The sequence below is a fragment of the Phaseolus vulgaris genome, chromosome 2 (assembly GCF_051622355.1).
Source record: "Phaseolus vulgaris cultivar YP4 chromosome 2, ASM5162235v1, whole genome shotgun sequence".
Classification (NCBI taxonomy): domain Eukaryota; kingdom Viridiplantae; phylum Streptophyta; class Magnoliopsida; order Fabales; family Fabaceae; genus Phaseolus; species Phaseolus vulgaris.
Genome location: NC_143499.1, coordinates 23,621,467 through 23,641,432, shown reverse-complemented (window position 1 = coordinate 23,641,432; position 19,966 = coordinate 23,621,467). Strand labels below are relative to the sequence as shown.

At 32.6% G+C, this 19,966-nt stretch overlaps 2 protein-coding genes across 8 annotated transcripts; both read left to right on the top strand.

Annotated features, from left to right (window-relative positions):
• The first annotated feature begins 279 nt into the window (after positions 1 to 279).
• On the top strand, positions 280 to 5,036 carry LOC137810980 (basic helix-loop-helix (bHLH) DNA-binding superfamily protein). Of its 5 annotated transcripts, XM_068612505.2 has the most exons (11): positions 280 to 467; positions 637 to 689; positions 887 to 1,013; positions 1,092 to 2,601; positions 2,697 to 2,924; positions 3,002 to 3,067; positions 3,170 to 3,238; positions 3,744 to 3,815; positions 3,900 to 4,100; positions 4,429 to 4,516; positions 4,598 to 5,036. In XM_068612505.2, the coding sequence occupies exons 4-11, from the start codon at positions 1,711 to 1,713 to the stop codon at positions 4,633 to 4,635; spliced, it is 1,653 nt and encodes a 550-aa protein (XP_068468606.1). In that variant the 5' UTR covers positions 280 to 467; positions 637 to 689; positions 887 to 1,013; positions 1,092 to 1,710; the 3' UTR covers positions 4,636 to 5,036. The 5 variants fall into 5 exon arrangements, with proteins under 5 accessions (XP_068468606.1, XP_068468604.1, XP_068468607.1 ...); XM_068612503.2 differs by lacking the exon at positions 280 to 467 and having other exon boundaries at positions 546 to 753; XM_068612506.2 differs by lacking the exons at positions 280 to 467; positions 637 to 689 and adding an exon at positions 735 to 764.
• Positions 5,037 to 11,693: 6,657 nt separating this feature from the next.
• On the top strand, positions 11,694 to 18,389 carry LOC137810979 (uncharacterized). 3 transcript variants are annotated; one of them, XM_068612502.2, is made up of 7 exons: positions 11,694 to 11,925; positions 12,022 to 12,105; positions 12,207 to 12,291; positions 15,817 to 15,905; positions 17,369 to 17,480; positions 17,687 to 17,919; positions 18,019 to 18,389. In XM_068612502.2, the coding sequence occupies exons 1-6, from the start codon at positions 11,890 to 11,892 to the stop codon at positions 17,905 to 17,907; spliced, it is 627 nt and encodes a 208-aa protein (XP_068468603.1). In that variant the 5' UTR covers positions 11,694 to 11,889; the 3' UTR covers positions 17,908 to 17,919; positions 18,019 to 18,389. The 3 variants fall into 3 exon arrangements, with proteins under 3 accessions (XP_068468603.1, XP_068468601.1, XP_090154514.1); XM_068612500.1 differs by having other exon boundaries at positions 17,687 to 18,389; XM_090298388.1 differs by having other exon boundaries at positions 17,369 to 17,551; positions 17,687 to 18,389.
• The last annotated feature ends 1,577 nt before the right edge of the window (positions 18,390 to 19,966 follow it).

The window sequence follows — 19,966 nt, the reverse complement described above, 5'->3', positions numbered from 1 at the left end:
ATTTTGTTAAGAGAATGTTATTTTTTTGAAGTTACTTAGGTGCGTTAGCGTTAAATTGATGAAATAGTATAGTTGGAATTATTTATGTTGGACATTAAGTGTAGAAAGCAATGGTTTTCTCCTTTGTGTTTGATTATTTGAGAGGCAGTAGAAAAGAAAGAAACAATAAGAGGGGTGCATTGGCACAGACAATGTATCTTCTTTTAATGTGTTCCTTCTCTCTCCCTACGAACCTAGACAATGCATCTAGTAATAATAATAATCCTTAGTGCAAGACCCATATGGCTTGTTTTTGGTTTAGAAGAGTTTTTTTATATTAGAGGCAAAAAAGAAATGAGTAGATGACCCCAGCTAGATTTGGGGGCCTTGACCAAAACCAAAGGAAAACGCTTATTAAAGATCCTCCATGCACTTCTTTCAAGGCGTAATAAAGGACAATTCAATAAGATAAGAGAAAAACACCCCAGGTAAGAGTTGGCAATGTCAGTTGCTAGCTCAAACTGATATGATTATCACATAGAAGTTCTCCAAAAATATGAAAAAGTAGGATAAAACAATCATTATTAATTTCTCAAAATTGAGGAAGAGGAGCTTAAGGGGCAGGTCTTTTTATTACTATTATTTATTATTTTACAGTACCTGTGGCGGTGGTTAATCATCAAAAGCTCTCTTTTTGATGCGAGCGTGAGGTATATAAATGGAGCTTCTATGCCATTACCTTTTCTTTCCACACTCTCCTTCATAAACACATTGGTCTGTTAGCTGTATTTCCCCCTCTTTCTACCACCTTTATTGTTTTCTTTTTTCTCCTCTTCTCTCTCTAAAAATCTAAGCTTTATTTTGAGTTTGATGTGTTTCTCTCTCTCTCTCTTTCTATGTGGCACAGTATAAGGCAGGTTTGTTATGAAGGAGCAAGTTTGAAGAAATCCCAAATTGAATAAAGTGGTTTTGATTTGAGGAAAAAGCTTGAATCGAAGGCAGAGTTCCGAAAGTAGGAGGAGGATCAGAAATGGGTATCTTTCTCTTCCCACTTTTAAAGTTGGGTCCTTTTTGTAATTTTTTAATCTTCTTTTCTCTCTCTGTCTTTGCAGGGTTCGGTTCTGTAACACTGACTAGGGCTTGAATGGGGGTATTTATTATGCTGAAATCAATGTTGTTTGCATAATTGACTGTTTCCATGGACTTCTTTTCAGCTCTTTCTTTGAACAGTCTTTTTTAGCCTCTCTCTCTCCTGGGGGGCCTTCTTTATGATTTTTGGTACTTCAAGTTCAGTGTTGGCTTTGGAAATGGTAGCTGCCATGCTCGTGTGGGCTTTGGTACATCTTTTGGGTATTTGGATTTTGTTTGAGCCTCTTACAATTTTTACCATCATTTGCTGGAGCTGCTTTATCTCTTCCTGCTTCTAGACTTTTTATTTGTGCTTCAAACACTTAGACAAGTTTCTAGTTCCTTCAGTTTTCAAGATTGTCCTGGATTCTGGTTGATGCTTGTCATGGAATCATATTTGTTGAATTTGTATTGAGGCTTAGGAGGTTCCATCTGTTGGTTTGTTTATTTGAAATTTGACCACACTTCGATAATTTTTTCATGCTGTACTGCTGTAGGTATTTGTTGTTAAATTTTCTCTGATAATCAGTTAGTTGGGAAAATATCATAGAAAAGAATCTGCTAGTGGGGTAGTTTGGTATAATTTGTTGAGGAGGGGTGGATATGAGTGACAAAGAAAAGTTTGAGGTGGATAGAAGCGAGGATCCTATGGGTTATTCTAGTGGTATGCACTCGGATTGGAGATTTGGGGGTGCAAATCTGGCAAACTCTTCTGCTGGTTTGGTTGCCATGGGAAATTCTATGAATGCCAGCAGAGGGGATTTGATTGGTTCGTCTTCATGTTCCTCCGCTTCAATGGTGGACTCTTTTGGTCCAAGCTACTGGGACAACTCCACCGGCTCCCAAAACATGGGATTTTGTGACTTTAATGTCCACAACAATGGGGGTTCTTCAAATACTGCCGGAATAAGAAAAGATGGCTTTGGCTTTGGAAGAGTAGGTCAGGATCATCCTGGAACACTTGATATGGCTTGGAATCCTGCTAATTCTATGTTACCAAATGGCCCAGGGATGTTTCCGCACAGTTTATCTCAGTTTCCAACTGATTCTGGATTCATTGAGAGAGCTGCAAGATTCTCATGCTTCAGTGGAGGGAATTTTACTGATATGGTGAACTCATATGGTATTGCTCAATCAACAGGGGTTTATGGAGCAAGAGATGCTATTGCAGGCCATGGGTTGAAATCTGTAACTGGAGGGCAATCTCAAGGAGGTGATATGAATGTAGTTGAAGCTACTAAAGATTTGTCTCCATCTGTTGAGCATCTGGCTTCTAAAGGAAGCCCTCTCAAGAGTGATAAAAGAAGTGAAGGTCATACTATGTCTCATGATGATAGGAAGCTAACTCTTGTTAGGCCAGCTAATGAGTCAGATAGAGCTGAATCTAGTGATGATGATGGTGGTGGCCAGGATGATTCTCCAATCTTGGAAGGTGCTAGTGAAGAGCCTTCTTTCAAAGGGCTAAACTCAAAGAAAAGGAAAAGAAGTGGGCAGGTATGGTTGTGACTTGTGATTCAGATGTATCTGCTGTATGTGTGACGCTGTGATGTTATTTCCTCTTATCCTTTTTATTGTTTTCATGTTGGTAGGATGCTGATAATGATATAGGCAATGGAGCTCCAGAAATTCCTAATGAAGCTACAAAGGACAACTCTGAGAATCAACAGAAGGTAGACCATCAACCAACTCCAGCAACCAAGTCTTCTGGGAAGAATGCCAAACTGGGGTCTCAAGCTTCTGATCCACCTAAGGAGGAATACATACATGTTAGGGCTCGCCGGGGTCAAGCAACAAATAGCCATAGCCTTGCAGAGAGAGTAAGATTTTGTGAGAACTTTCTGTCATGAAAATGAAGTTTTTGGATGAAGCATTTTAAATTAGATTTTCACTGCAGGTTAGGAGGGAAAAGATAAGTGAAAGGATGAAGTTTCTTCAAGACCTTGTACCGGGATGCAGCAAGGTGGATTCTAAGTTTGAAATTAGAAGAATTCACTGCCATATTATTATCTGTTCTGTTATCACATCCTTTTAACCCTGTTATTATTACTTTCTATGCTTTTAGGTCACTGGCAAGGCAGTAATGCTAGATGAAATCATCAACTATGTACAATCACTTCAGAGACAGGTTGAGGTATGGAGGGAAAACTTCACTCTCTATTCCAATGAAACTGATTTGCACCTTATGTTCTTGTTCTACTTAAGCATAGTGTCAAAATATTTATTTGCATTCACCTTCTAATTATTTATCACGCTTTACTACCGCAACACTCTTCTATGTATTTGAAATTACCTCATTTTGAATCACTACTATTGATTCTTCTCTGATCACTGTTATCTTTGTTGGATATTGAACGAAGATGCAAGATTTCATTTTGCTAATTGCTATATACATATATACATACACATACATATACATATATACATTGATGCTTTGATTGTTACTGGCTAGAATGCCAACCTGGTTGTGATGGAGCCACATACATATTTATATTGATGCTTTGATTGTTACTGGCCAGAATGACAACATGGTTGTGATGGAGTTTACTGATGCTTTTGCATACCTGTTTTATTTAAAAAAAAATATTAATGAATGTTTTTCAAGTTAAATTGATGCACCCGCCTTTTTCATTTGGCAGTTTTTGTCTATGAAACTTGCAACAGTAAATCCGCGGCTGGAATTTAATATTGAAGGACTTCTTGGAAAAGATGTAAGTTATTAATTGATTTACGTAGCAGTGGGAAAAGATTTATGTTCTGTTCAAGTGCCTGATGTAATGAACATTATATATCAGATTCTTCAACATCGTCCCGGTCCTTCTTCTGGAATAGGGTTTCCTCTAGATATATCCATGGCTTTTCCTCCTATACATCCATCTCAACCAGGGCTGATTCATCCTATTATTCCCAACATGGTAAACTCAGCTGACATTCTTCAAAGAAACATCCATCAACAGTTAGCTCCCTTGAATAGTGGGTTCAAGGAGCCAAATCAGGTATTGATCCATTGGAATATCAAGCATTTCTAATTCACCATGCACATAATTTCTCTGTTTGTGAGTAAACACGTCAAGTTTGGGTGCTACTGCTACATATATTAATTGTAATTATGATAGATTTGTGAATGGATAATTTTTTTGCTGTAGAATGCAACACATGAGGAATGTTGAAAATCCTCCCTCAACCAAACTTACATTTAGTTTCTGTGGCCATCCTTTGCTGTTATACAACAAATTAACTATGCTTATGTTAAATTGCTGTTTATCCAATAGTTTGCCTGACTATATTTTGCAATCATTTTTTTTCATACACAATTTGTAATAGCTATCGGATGTATGGGAGGATGAGCTTCACAACGTCGTACAGATGAGTTTTGCAACAACTGCTCCCCTCAGTAACCAAGATGTCGATGGTATGCATTGCCCAACAAATAACGCCTTTTAGTCAAGTTACACTTTTTCAATCAAATTACCTTTTCTACATGCTGTTGTAGGTACTGTGTCAGCAAGTCAGATGAAAGTTGAACTTTGATGTTTACTCTACGTACAATTCATCTTCACTACAGCACGTATTTGGCTTTTATTCTTGTCATGCAAATAACTAAAGCTCAGAGATCTACACATGACTCACCAAACTTGAAGGCCATAATCACAGTTCCCTGCAATATATTTAGATGAGATACTACTGAGCAATGTTCTGGTGTCTAGCCCTTTTGAGGGCAGTGACATACTCTAGGTTAGAGGAAGTAGAGCAGTAGTATTCAAGGTTGTTTCCCTTTTCAAGCGTGAATACATGTATCATATGCTTAGAAGTGGAAGTCTATTTTATCATAATAGGTTTGCTCACAAGATATATTAAAGAATGTAAAGACAGGATCTCCCTGAGTCTAATCAACCAGGAGAAATGCTATAGCAATTTTTTTTTGGGCTGAACATAGTTTACAAAGTACTATGAGAACCTGTTCTTGATTTTGATATACTTGCTAGTTGCTTGCTTGCACATAATGTAATGTTTTTTCTGCCCAACAATTAGCCATGTTACATTCTTTCATGGACCATGTTCAGATGTAATGACGCATTAGAGAGCTTCTTTTTCAGGGTCTTTCATTGTAATGCGACTGTTGTGAGTTACGATGAGTATCACAATCAGAATTATATCATTGAGCAATTCGTGGACTCTGCATGTGTAAAAAGTGGAGGGAATGAAGAATAGAGTATCAGCCTTTGGTATACAATAATTTATTTAAATAGTTACGATATTGGTAAGCAAGATATAATAACAGTTAAATAATATAAGCAATTTTTATAGTTTTGCTAAAGTAAGCAAATTCTTTACACTTTGTGTGGATCCAGTCATGTACTGTATTTGCGGATTTGAGAGCAGAGAAACCAAAAACATTGGGCAGTTTCTTCCTGCACGCCCTACATTTTTTTCCTGCACTCCCACAATTTTGTAAATCCTGAAACTGTCCTTTACCTTTTATTTGAAATCGGGATCTATAGAGTCTTTACCTTTTATTTGAAATCGGGATCATTCATTAATTTGGAAGGGTATGTTGCTTTGTCGATAAAGTGTTTGCATAAATTGTTGATTTCCTTGCTGAATCTAGAAGCTTAATTTTTATGACGGATTAAAATTTGCATAAATTGTTGATTTTCTTGCTGAATCTGGAAGCTTAATTTTCATGACGGGTTGGTGGATTGGAATGATTTTTTTCAATTATGGATTTTTAAATTTGGAATATATATTTTGAATTATGCATTGGAGAATCTAGAATTATTTTTTTAATTATGGATGTTATGTTTTTTTTTATTCTGGATTAGTACTGTCATTCACGTACTACCGGAAGTACCAATCTGAGTGGTTATCAAAAGCGTCAATCTAAATTTTACCAGACTGGATTAGCGCTATCATTCATGTATTACTGGAAGTACCAATCTGGATGATTATTAGACGTGTCAATATGAAATTTTATCAGAAGCGTCAAATCCAACAAAAATTTCCAGATTTCTTAATTTAAAATGAAAAAAAATAGATGTACAGTTTTTATACAGGAACGATTTTGTCTTTGCACAACATTGTGGGATACAGGAAGAAAAATGTAGTTGTGGGGCTGCAGGAAGAAACTACCGAAACATTATTTACATGGGGCTGCAGGAAGAAACTACCGAAACATTATTTACAATGAGGCAGGAAAAAAAATGTGGGATGGGCTACAACCTGCTTAGGCCCTCAAATTTCCTTATGAATCCCTATAATTTAAAATTAAAAATTTTAAAATTGTCCATTCTAAATTTTACTAGAACGGATTATTCAATTTAAAATATTTTATAATCTGAAATATAAATTTTAAATTTTTATTTTATAAATGGTAAAGTTTCTGAATTCTGAAAAAATAATATCAAAAATAATTTGAATAATTTTTTAATTATGGGGTACAAGTAGAAAGGCACGAGGTACAAAATAAAATTACTTCAATTCTTAATTCAAAACAACTTTCGCAAAATTCGTTAATAATTTTTTAATATTAATAATGTTTCTTCTAAAAAATTTAATACTGATTTTTTAATAGTGTTTTTTATTTCTTTATAAAATACATGTTTAGATTTTAATATTTTAATACATCTAAAATTAAATGAATAGTGAGACCTTATTTTTTTATAAAAAAATTTAAATATATTATTATTATATATAATATTTTATATTTTCAAATTAAAATTAAAATAGTAATAATGTGATTACATATATTATCTTAAAAAATTATATATTTAATAAAATATTTTATTAATTAGTTTAATAGTTTAATTGAAATTTAAATTTCATTAAAAATGAAATTATTATATATGTATCGTGAAAATAAAAATTAAATTTATTTAAAATTTATTTTTTATTAATTTAAAATAATATTTTTGGAGTAACCCGCGAATTAGCGTACATGAAGACTAAATCAATAAAATGAATCTCCATTTTCACACAGGACGGGCTAAATACAGACGGACGGCAATTGCTTTGTGCACCATATGACTGCAACCAATTCCAGTTGAAAAGATGAAAGTACTCTTAAAAAATATGGGTACATATAAAAATCTGGACCTCCTTTTTTGAATATGTTTTTGAAATTATTTTTTCTTACTGTGAGTTTTCTTATCAAAAAGGGCTTTTGACTTTTGTTTCTAGATTTTTATTTCTGGATATAAAAGAAACTCATTCGAATCTACTTTTCTATAATGTATTATTTTCAATTTCAGATTTTTATTTTTAAAATAAATGATATTTTTAGAATTTTAAAAATTATGTTGGGTAGAAGTTCAAAAATATTGGGTATAGGAAGAGTATATCCAGACTCATATTACCATCTCTATTATTCACATTCAAATCCAATGGAGGTGATGAAAGGGATGAGAGATGTCCCTACGTTGAGCAAGGAAAAAAGGAAAAAAGAAAAATGTATATGGATTTTGGGTACCCCTTTCTCCTTTCCCATTAACGTGCATGCATTTGTGACACATGGATTTTGGATATCCTTTTGCTCCTTTACATTAACGTCCATGCATTTTTATGATGTACTACTGGATTGTTGACTCTCGATATATTTTCTCATCTGCGAGATTTTTGAAATATCTAAAAATATCATTAGTCACTAAATATATCAAATTATTCACTATGTATGACTAAGATGTGAATGGATTCTTTCTATACTTAAGTATGCACATTCCTACCATTAAGTAATAAAAATAAGACATATAAATAGGGAAGCACCAAGTACCCAAAGTCTAAACTAATGCTTACAAATTATATTCGGACTAATTTAAGTGTCAGAGTATATTTATAGGTACCACGCCCATACATTACAACTTAAATACCAAAGAGCCAAAGAGTCAAGCATTCGAAGATCATAGACAAAAAAAAAAATGAATAGGACACCAGGAATTCAACTTTGTAGAAATAAGAAAAAATCTTACCAAGTGTCCACGTGATAACGACTAGTAACATTACAAGCAACAATAAACATGTAACCAGAGAAACAGAGAACTACCAAAAAGATCCAATGATAATGATAAGGAAATTGAAGAGGACTGTAAATACTTAAAAGGTGGAACATGAAATAAATTTTTATAAATTTAATAACAAAAATATTTTAACAATTATGAAAAAATTATATTTTTTTATCCTAATAAAAATATTTGTCTTTCGTGTATACAGAGATAACATATATATTCAATACTCTTAGTTAATTATTTTATAAGGTGGTAGTTATATTAAAATATATGAACATTTATCAAGAAAATGGTTTTTTATTAAATTCAAAAGGATGGACACTAATTATTTTTATGAACACATTTTTTTTGTAAAATTTAATAAAAAAATTATTTTTCATAATTTTGATAAAAACAAATTTTGTTATCTAATAAAAATATGTGTTTTCCATAGTGTATACAGAGAGAACACACATTTAATATTTTATTTTTATTCTTAATTAATTATTTTATAATGTGATAGTTACATTCAAATTCTTATAATTAACTTACATAAATATTTAAAAAAAATATTTTTTTATAAAATTCAAAAATATCGACACTAGTTATTTTCATGAACATTTTTTTTAAGATTTAATAAAAGAAATTGTTTTAATAATTACATTATTTTTTTTTTAGTTTTTATTTTCCTAATATAATTATTTCCATATTGTATATAGAGAATACACATTTAATATTTTTATTTTACTTCCAATTAATTATTTTATAATGTAATAGTTACATTCAAATATTTATAATTAAATTACATAAATATTTATCCAGAAAATGTTTTTTATTATTTCCAAAAGATGGACATTAATTATTTTTATGAACATATTTTTTTATAAATTTAATAAAAAAATTATCTTAATAATGATTATAAAATAAATTATTTTTTTTATTTTTTGTTATCCTAATAAAAAAGACGTGTTTTCTTTTGTATATATAAAGAGAACACACATTTACTATTTTTATTTAACTTTTAATTAATTATTTTATAATATTATAGTAACATTCAAATATTTATAATTTAGATACTCTTCCTGCAAAAGGGGCCAGAAACTCTCCTCAAGCAGAATTCTTTGACTTCTCGGATTGGGCTCTTCAGATTGGACTCTCTCGGTTAGGGCTATGCAGGTTGGACTCAAGTTTGACAAGCTTCCTAGCTGGGCCAGATCAATTGTATCTTCCAATTCTCCTCTCGGTCTCCTCTCACAGGGTGTGTGTACCTGCAAGACGCTCCTCTGATGCCAAAGTGAGAATCAGTTTTATGTAATTATCAGATAAAATTCACTCTACTTACCTCTTAGACTGATGTCCTATTTATAGTGTTTTCTTGTTAGACTCATAACCTACTTGGGCCTTTCTTTTTTTACCCAATATCTTTTTAAATACACACCTATTAATTTGGGTCTTATCATGCTGGGCCTTGCTACAATAACTATATTTATTTTATATATATATATATATATATTACATTTAACTTTTTTACATATATACTTTTCAGCTAGACCTTTCGATTTAGTGTATCATTTCGGTTCGACCTCTCAGCTTAGTAGTACACATACATATCAAGATTTTTTTTTATTAAATTAAAAAAATGGACACTAATTATTTTTATGAACATATTTTTTTATTAAATTTAATAAAAATAATATTTTAACAATTACAATAATATTTTAATAATATTTAAGAAAATTACGTGTTTTGCATAGTGCATATAGATAACACTTTTAATATTTATATTTTTATTCTTATCAAAATATTTATAATTAAAATACATAAATATTTACGATTAAAATATTTTTAATTAAATTTTAAAAAGGAACATTAATTATTTTTATGAACATATTTTTTTTATAAAATTTAAAGTCTAATACAAGAATAAAAGATTCAAATGAAGAAGCCAAGAATGTGATTTTATCTTTTCCAACTATATTTTGAATGTTCAAACAACCATAAATATAGAGATAATTCAAGAGTGTATTGGTGCAAATATCAAATAAAGATGACACGAAGAAGATTTCTTCAAAGGAAACATTTCCACATCAAGCATCCACTCCACCGTATTCATGAAGATAATATGTGACAAAGATGATTGAAGAATCAATCACAAAGCATTAAAATATCAACATTCACATCAGAAGATTAAATGAAAACAATTCAAATTGTTTCATACATTCAAAGATGCACAAATTTAATAAAAGCAGAAGTTATCAATATTCAATGTCTCATGAGAAGAAGATAATGAACAATACACAACAAATAAAGGATATGATAAAAATACTCAATATTACAATATTGAAAACATTCACATTTGGACAAAGAAAGAAACAATTCAAAATACATTTAAAGTTCAAGACGCAGAAGAAATATTCAGACTAGAGAGTTTTCATATAGTCTAATGACTATGTAAACAAGAAAATAAATCCTAAAACTATAACATTTACATCTGATGGAAATGATCAAGTCTCAAAACTTTCGGTTAAGAAGATAGAAGAAGATGTGCCTTAATGAAGATATTGTAGAATTTTTTTATTCTTCTTAGTCTTGTAGAATTTGTATAGAGTAGTTAGGAATATTAGGTCTTGTATTTTTGGCCAAAGTAGAATAGGGTGTAAATAGAAAAAAGAGTAGGATGTAAAATAGTAAAAGAGAGTGCAAACAGTAATGATGGCATGAAGATCCACATGTTCTCTCCCCAATGAAGACATGCCACTTGTCACTCTCCCAATGGAGAGGTTTTACACCAATAAGAAAATGACACTTGTCATACTCTCATTTTATAGGTTTTGAGACACTTCTACTTGTTCAAAGTATTATCGAGTTTTCTTTTTGCTAGACAATTTTGTAGACTCCTCCTATTAGTGTTAGTGTCTAACTCCACTTTGATTCACAATCAAAATTTTTATCTCTTTCAAAATTTCTACAATTCTTCATACTTATGCAATATTATTTATCATCTGTAAAAGATATTCAAATAAAAGACAATAAAAAAGAAGATACATATAAGAAGATGCAAAGCCGAATTGCATCATATGATAATCAGAACTTTGATTTAAGAGATAAGTACCTTCTTTAAAAAAAAAAATCCGTGTCGTTCATAATTTTTTCTTAATTTTCTTTATTGAGTGATAAATTGATACTTTTTTGCAATGTGGTCATATATTTACAAAGCTTTTGAACTTTTATAAATAAACTAAAAATAAAATGAAATAAAAAATTTATAGATTCAATATCATCTTATTAAAAATTATAATATATTATTAATGATAAATAATAATAAAAACTTCAAATAATATTTAATTAATTAATATTTGGATAATCTCATATAAGGATAAATAAGTAAACAAATACTTAAAACCAATAATAAAATAATAAACATTATATTTCAATTTTAATAGATTCTTAAAATTTGTTATCTTCTTTTGTAATTTTTTTTAACTCGCATATATGTATTTATTTTTGTAACAAGTTGAATGAAGATGACAATCTAATTACACAAAACTAACGAAGTAATAAACTTTTTAATTTTATTTTAAATATAGAACAAAAATACCCTTGCGGAAAAATAATTTTCTACTTTTATATTCAGAACTTACGGTAAGGTGCAACCGATCCCTTCAAAGGTGGTTGTTGTCATTGAACACAGTGTTCGTGCAACTGAATTCGTAAGAAAAGCGTTTTCCTTCCGAAATTCGCTACGCGAGTGAGAGTTTCGGTTTTGATATCAATTTTTGATCTTCGGTTCCGCACCGCATTGCCATACATGGGCGCTTCAGAATCTACTTTCTCAAGCGGACAGGTACTCTTTCAATTCCTCTTTTTTTTTTTTCGAAATAAAAGAAACTGTTAATTGTGTCCTTGTTCACTGAACTCTATCGATTTGTTATTTCCGTAGACGCCTGATGACAGAATCACCACCATAACGGAGCGATCGGAAGCTTCTGACCCTATTTTGGAGCGCCTTAAATCTCTCAAAATTGTATGTACTTTTTTTAGTATAAGAAAACCAATCCTTGTTATGAGTGTTTTTATTGTTGATTGTTTTATTTGGTTATGATTCCCTTAATTGGTTTGGTGCAGACACCACCGATATTGACCTCGCCCCCAACAGAGGGTACTTTAACTGATATTTTAGTGAGGAAGCCTTCATCGTCTTCGGTTTCAGGTGATGATCTCCAAAACGAACAATCATTCTTTTATTTCTTATATTCCCAATAGAATTAAACAGAGGGGTTATTGGCCAAAATAATCTATTTTATACATCTAACCCTGTTCCTTTTGGTAGATATTCTTTTCCTTAAATGACTGTGATTACTAAGATGTCATTGCCCTGCCTGGCTCAAACCATCTTTACTTTACGATAGAATATTTATTTTTGTGGCTATTTTTAAATAAAAATGAAGTTGCTGAGTTCTATCCGGTCCCAGTTTATGCTTTTATTGGTTATGATTTCAACACATGCTGGACAGCTTCTCTTGTAGCGGATTTGTTCTTAAAAGTAGATTAGCTTGCTAGCTGTTTTCATGAACTTTTCTCCTAATTCAAGCTATTAATTAGTTAGGGATTATTGGCAAAAAGGTTTCAGATTTTAAACTAAGTTGGTTTTGCTTGTAGCATTAAGATGAAATCCCCTCTAACAGGATTTCCCTGAGTTACCACAGTAAGAAGGCATCAGAACTGTAGGAATTAGTCTCCTACTTACTGTTAACATTAAACTCAAAGTCGTCATCAGTTTTATTTAGAAATTTGAATGGTCAATAATTATTAGCTTTAATCATAGTTTTGAATGTAATTTATATTGTGATTTTAAATGTAAGTTATAGTATAGTTTTGATGAGAGAGAATGTAGAATTTGAAAAGCCTATTGTAAGACTATTTACAAAGACTGTATTCTTATCTGAAAAAGTAGCAGTGAAATAAAAGTTTTATTCTCTGTTCACAAATTAGTATCAGAGCTATGACCAGTATAACCAATAATATGTCCCTTCCTCAATTAACAAAGATGACCAATTATGACAATTGGAGTATCCAAATGAAAGCCCTTATGGGATCTCAAGATTTTTGGGAGGTAGTTCAACAAGGGTTTGAAGAACCAGAAAATACTACTGGTTACTCGGCGACCCAAAACAAAGTGTTGAAAGAGACACGATCGAAAGATAAGGCAACTTTGTACATGTTGTATCAAGCTGTTGATGAGGCAAATTTTGAGATAATTGCTGGTGCATCCACTTCAAAGGAAGCATGGGACATCTTGGAAAAGGTGTTCAAGGGTGCAGTCCGAGTTAAACAAACACGTCTTCAAACTCTACGAGGTGAGTTGGAAGCCATGAAGATGAAGGATTCGGAAGATGTATCTAGTTACATCACTCGTGTGCAAACGGTAGCCAATCAACTAAAACGCAATGGAGAGACTCTCACGGATGCAAGGGTTGTGGAGAAAACCGATGACTTTGAAAATGTTGTGTGCGCAATCCAGGAGTCAAGAAACTTGGAAGAGATGACCATTGATGATCTCGCGGGTTCTCTTGATGCACATGAACAACGAAAGAAGAAAAAGAAACAAGAAGTCATGGAGGAAGCCTTACAAACAAAGATGACCATTAAAGAAGACAAGGTGATGTACATGCAACATAACCGAGGAAGAGGACATGGATGCGGAGGTCGCGGTTTTGATCACAACGGAGGTCATGGTCATGGAAATAACAATGAAGAGAGGGGACAAATGAACCAACAAAATTGGCGTGGACGAGCTTGTGATCGTGGTGGTCGTTCACATCGTTCAAATGTGGAATGTTACAATTGCGGCAAATATGGACAAAGGAGTGCTATGCCAAGAAAAGAGTGGAAGAAAATGCAAATTTAGTGGAGGAAGATGAGACAAAAGATGAAGGAATTCTCATGATGGCCAATGAAGACGTCACTCTAGATATTGACATGATATGGTATCTCGACACTAGTGCTATGGTATAAACATCTCTTTCTCGATATACAAGAGATAAAAGATGAACATGTGTTTTTTGGAGACTCAACAAAGGTTCCGGGGAAAAATGTGTTTTTCTCAAAAGGATGGAAAACAAGGCACTATGGAGGATGTTTATTATGTACCTAATTTGAAGAATAATATTCTTAGTATGGGACAACTACTAGAGAAAGGTTATTAGATTTTCATGAAAGACCGAATTTTGCACTTGAAGGACAAATATGGTCGAGTACTTGCAAACGTGGAGATGGCAAAGAATCGAATGTTCAAACTCAACTTAAAGAGTACATTGTCGGAGAAGTCCCTTTGTGATGAAAAAATTGAGCTTGAAGGTTTAAGAACAAAATCAAGTAGCTTGGAAGAATTGTGCAATTTACTAACTAGTGAAAAACACAATCTTCTAAATGAAAGGAATGCCTTGGTATCTCAATTGGAGAGTGTTGAAGCAAAATTTGATAACCTGGAAAAAAAGGTTTACAAAATTGGAAGAAAAATATGTTGATATGGAGAAAGACAAAGAAAGTAGAGTCAATCAAGTTGAAGAACTTCATTTGTTCCTTTTGGCTCAAAAAGAAAAAGTGAATGAACTACAATCCAAATTAAAAGCCCCTTTTGGTTCATGTGTTTTACTTGAAAATAATGATTTTGATTTGGGAAAAGACAGTAAATGGGATGCTGTCAAGGCATCATCTGAAAAGGATATATGGTCTAATCATTATGTTCCAAGCTCATTGAAGCCACAGTCTTTCTTAAATCCTTTTAATTCAGAGGGTGAAAATGCAAAAGATTTTGTTTGGGAGACTAAAAGTATTTCAATCCAGAACTCTACATGGGTTGGTGCAGTGAAGAAGACTGAAGTTGCTTCTAATCCAGAACAGTGTGGTGAGTGTTGGGAAAATATTGGAAATGTGGGTGATGACAATCAGAAAAACAATTTGAATGAAGAATATGAAAGGTTTGAGTTTAAGGGAGAAATTTGTTAGCATTAAACTCAAAACCGTCATCAGTTTTATTTAAAAATTTGAGTGATCAATAATTATTAGCTTTAATCATAGTTTTGAATGTCATTTATATTGTGATTTTAAATGTAATTTATAGTATAGCTTTGATGAGAGAGAATGTAGAATTTGAAAGTCTATTGTAAGACTATTTACAGAGAATGTATTCTTATATGAAAAAGTAACCGTGAAATAAAAGTTTTATTCTCTGTTCTCACTTACAACAAGATCCTAAAAAAAACCTTAATACTCTGACCGTACCCTGTGACATTTATTATAGAATGCAGCATGGTTGTGCCTGTGCAAGCATTCCCTAACAGCCAGCCAGCTCAAAATTGTCCCAAAAGTCATGATGGTTCAGTTGGGCGCCACATCTTCTCTTCACATAAAGCTTCCATGTGCTTGTTTAGCTGTTTGTCGTGGGTTTGGTTTTTGGCATGTTATGCTCAATCCATTGACCTATAATATTGGCAAGAGTACTTTTATTGTTCTTACTGCACTAATGTGTGAACTCTACCTCTGCATATGTTTGAGAGTTTAAGGAATCTCTTTTTTCTGTTAAAGTTTTTTACTCTACATTCCCCTATCATATAGGTCTCAAACTAGAGTTGAGAGCATAAATCACTTTGTTGTATGATAGCAGCTGCATTTAATACTAGTAGTTTTGTTGTGGCCAATTGCTTAGTTTCTCTCCTTTTCATGGTTGAAACAGCTACAGTGAATCCCAATGTTCTACTGGAGCTCTTCTCAATGTACCGTGATTGGCAGGAGAAAAAGGCCCAAGAGATAACCAAAAGACAGGTCTGGTTGATACAAGAATAGTTCATTGAATTTCATCTACTAATGCATACAAATCTTAGAAAAACCCACCATTTTCCCTTTTCCTCTAGAGGAAGCTTTTTCCTTGCATATGTATCAATTTCAAGTGCATTACCCACCCATTCCCCTCTTACATAAGATGAAACTGTTTCCTTGCACATGTATAATTCAATTTCATGTGATTACACACACCTCCTTTGCCCATACTCAGGCCCACCCTTTTATCCACTCCATTTCAAGACCTAAAACATGTATCGTCTGTTAATAGAAGGATCGGCGGTGTTAAATTTATCAGGAAAAGGCTAAAATACTGTCAATGGTTTCAGTTAAGATTTTGATATATATGATTAACATAGCTGGGTTTTTATTTGTTTAATAAAATAAAAATATAGTTGACTTGTACTTAAATATAATATATAGGACCAATAGTTATTAGATATAACAAAATGACTTGTATTTGCTAATTAGAATAAGCAGTGTTGTGGCACCAGTTGTAACCACCACACGGAGAAGAGATTTGTCTCTAATAGCTGTTATCACCATTGAGTTAACTGATAACTTAAAATTGCTATTTAGAATGTGAAATTCAAACAAACAGTTAATGGAGGGGAGGTGTGTACGTAGCATATTCTTGAATTTATGTTTCAGTTGGTCACCTTTGTATGCCAATAAATACAGAATACTTGTAGTGTTAACAAAATTCAGTACAAGGAATTTCATTTTGATGTGTTGGCAACACATTCCCCTTTTTTTCAGCCATACAATTATTTCCTATATAATAGCAATGATGATTTGTTAACAATTACGACAACAATTTTAATGAAATTTGGTACGTTCTGTCATTCTCTTTTCAATTAGTGAAGGGTGAGTATTTGTTAAACAAATGGTGAGACGAGAAGAGTTGCTTTTAAGCACACACTTTCTACGTTATGGATAACTATTAAGCTGGTTCCATGCTAGGAAAGTTGATTTTGGAATCTTCTTACTATTTCAATATGTTAATGTTGGTAGTAAATGATTGTAAAAAAGATATTCATCCAGCTAATAATATAAAATTTTAGGGGAAGATTTTGAATCGTGAAGCTAATTTCGTTATTTTAATTTATTGTACACAGGAAAAATGAAAAAGCTGGAACTTCCTTATTTGGTGATAAACTGCTTACTCTATTTCTAAAATAAAAAGGCCATTTAGTGGCCTGGATAATTATAATCTTTAGAAATTTCAAACTGAAATAACTTATTTCAGAATGTAAAATTCCTATCGTGTGACGTGATGGGCCTCCATTGTATACGAGAATAGTTCCTATCATGATGACCATTCAATATTATTTGTAATTTATTTATGTTGTTTTATTAGATAGTACCAATATTTGCATTGATGGGTCGACATTGTTGTCTCTTGTATTTCTCTGGACATGCCATGAAAATGGTTTCAATTTTTGCAGGAGGAGATAGAAAACAAAATAGAAGTTGCAGATGCTTTGGCAATCAAACTTCTTCAGCGATTTAATCATTCAACATCTACAATGAAGAGTGCTTCACAGCATCTATCCGGAGGTAATTATGGGACCCAGTTCGAACAATATTTGGACACTAGGATTCTCATATCATAGGGAGAGACTGATACCGTAAGACATGTTTTCATAATCTGCTGATTGAAAGGGAAATTCCCGCTTTCATCATTTACAAGGATCATGAAGTCATAAAATCTTAATTCATTTGCTTGTGAACATTGTTAACTCTATATTAGAACGTGCATGCAGTCCATGCATTGCAGGTGGAAATTGGAGAGCTCAAAGGAAGGCTGACTGAAGTGATCAGTAACTGCGATGCATTGTGCAAGAGGATTGAAGCAGAGGGCTCAGAATCTCTCCGGTCATCTATAAAACCTTTTTCTATTGCTTCGGCTGACCAAGAAACGGGCTCAAGTTCGTCTACTTTGCGGACAGTTTCAAAAATAAATCCACCTTCTGCCGAAGAATAGTTTGAATACCAGGTTTGATTTTTGCTCATATTTTCAGAAGCTTCCTACATTCTTATCGAATTTGAGGTGCTCGAGAGTCTGAAGAACGGTTGGATCACATTCACATGCTAGACTAATTTTTTATGGGGCCGTGTTTGGGAGGGCATGAAACTTCGCATTAATTACCAACTCATGGCAACCCACAGAGCAACACAGCCATGTTACGGTGCTTCTATAGGAGCTATGATGTCCGTCACCGACACGCACGCATTTGCTTTGGTTGCTAATTGGAGGCAAATAATTGAAAGGACGAGATAACAAACACGTGATAGGATCTAAAGTGATAACATTTGTCATTTTTTGTTGGATCTCTTAACATCGTTGTTTCGACGTTTCAATTGCAGACAACGGTGGTGATTTCAGTATAAAATAAGCACGTGATCGTGTGCGACATCTCGCCAATGTCTTTATCGATGTTAATCAAATAAAGATATATTTTGTCATGTGCAAGTTATGTCAGATGTCAAATAAAGATGTTAATCCATTTGTTACAGTACACACAAGTGTTAATGAAGAGTTCCCAAACATTATGCGATCCGTATTTTAATACAAAATTTGTAATTTGTGAATATAATCAATTTGAATACTTTTTAATTGCACTGTTTAATTAATTTTTACCAAGATTGAATTTAACTTCAAAACAAATGGATTCAAACACATCCAATAAAATAGGACATCGTAGAAGTACATGTGAATTATCCACATCTTGGTGTCCGAAAATACCAATCCATGCAAAAGATTCTTGACGGATGCACTTTGTACATATGATGGATGGTCCTTAAAGTCATAGGATTTATTTGTTTACACAAGATTTCGTAAGTGAATATAGTTAACATCCAAGCCATGATCTTTACATTTTTATAGAAAACTCTTTTTTGTTTTCACTTTATCTTTCAAGGCTGTCAGTTTTCATTCATATCTCAATTTCAACGAAGATTGTGTTTAGATCCGCGTGCAATTTGCCAATGACATTATTATGGTTTTGATCAGTGAAATTGATTGATCTAACCAAAATTTATTCGGTACAATGCTAAATATTAGACCGATTTGGAACTTCCAAGAAAAAACTCGACTGAAGAATGCAATAAAACAAATCAAATCATTGACATGATGATTGCAGACAAAATTACAAAATTTAGCACATTACAAAGCCGTTAAAAAGAAATCAGATTCAAGTCCCTTCATCTGCCGACATGTTCATGTAAAAATGTTTTCCCTCCTGAACCTACAAAAAAAAAATACCTGATCTACATGTGCCACAGAAGACAAGGTTGAAACAACAGATTCGTAAGTAGGCACAGGTTTCTCATCCTCAACCTTTATGCTTTTATCAGATGATTTTTTCTTCCAGAGCCAACCCCGGCGGTCCATCTCAAAATCCTACCTGCTCATATCATTTGAGTATCAGGTAAGAATCATTTTATAGTATTGTTATCGTAATAAAATAAATTCGAACCGAAGAAACCAGCCACAGAAACACTTTATAATAAAAAAAATTGTCATTGTTGCAACATGTAATCAAATCAAAATACACCATGTAACAAAAATGTGGTCTTTCCATCCACATCGTAGTATAGCACAATGATCTGTTTTTTTTTCTTGAACATGTTTCTCTGAATGATTTTAGTTAAAAGGTGAAGGAACTTCAAATTCTGTTATTTGTGTTGGTTTTAGATAAGGTTTCTGTTGTTATTCCAGTTATATAAGGTTGTATTTCAAACTCAATTCTCTATTCAAATTATGTTATTCAGTTTATTTCCCTTTTCTTCTATAATGTCAATCACAACTAAGCTGTTCTGTTTTGTGTATTCTTTATCAGCATTACCATCGCCTAAGAAACTATTGTAATTTATGTAGTCTGCTAAACGGCCTAACATTAAATATTTGAATGGAAAAAATTAGTCCAATATATTGGAACTGTGAATCCGTGACATTAACCACTTTCAACTTTTACTCATTTAAATCTAGTTCAAAACAAAATCAACTACCTCATGAACTTCAAATCCAACAGAAGAACCCC

What these genes read in the sequence shown, in the direction of transcription:
- LOC137810980 (XM_068612505.2), top strand. Translation starts at nt 1,711, where the DNA reads ATGAGTGACAAAGAAAAGTTTGAGGTGGATAGAAGCGAGGATCCTATG. An exon ending in AAAGGAAAAGAAGTGGGCAG is followed by an intron (nt 2,602 to 2,696) that starts GTATGGTTGTGA and finishes TCATGTTGGTAG; the next exon opens with GATGCTGATAATGATATAGG. An exon ending in CACTTCAGAGACAGGTTGAG is followed by an intron (nt 3,239 to 3,743) that starts GTATGGAGGGAA and finishes TTCATTTGGCAG; the next exon opens with TTTTTGTCTATGAAACTTGC.
- LOC137810979 (XM_068612502.2), top strand. Translation starts at nt 11,890, where the DNA reads ATGGGCGCTTCAGAATCTACTTTCTCAAGCGGACAG. An exon ending in CTACTTTCTCAAGCGGACAG is followed by an intron (nt 11,926 to 12,021) that starts GTACTCTTTCAA and finishes TTATTTCCGTAG; the next exon opens with ACGCCTGATGACAGAATCAC. An exon ending in AAGAGATAACCAAAAGACAG is followed by an intron (nt 15,906 to 17,368) that starts GTCTGGTTGATA and finishes CAATTTTTGCAG; the next exon opens with GAGGAGATAGAAAACAAAAT.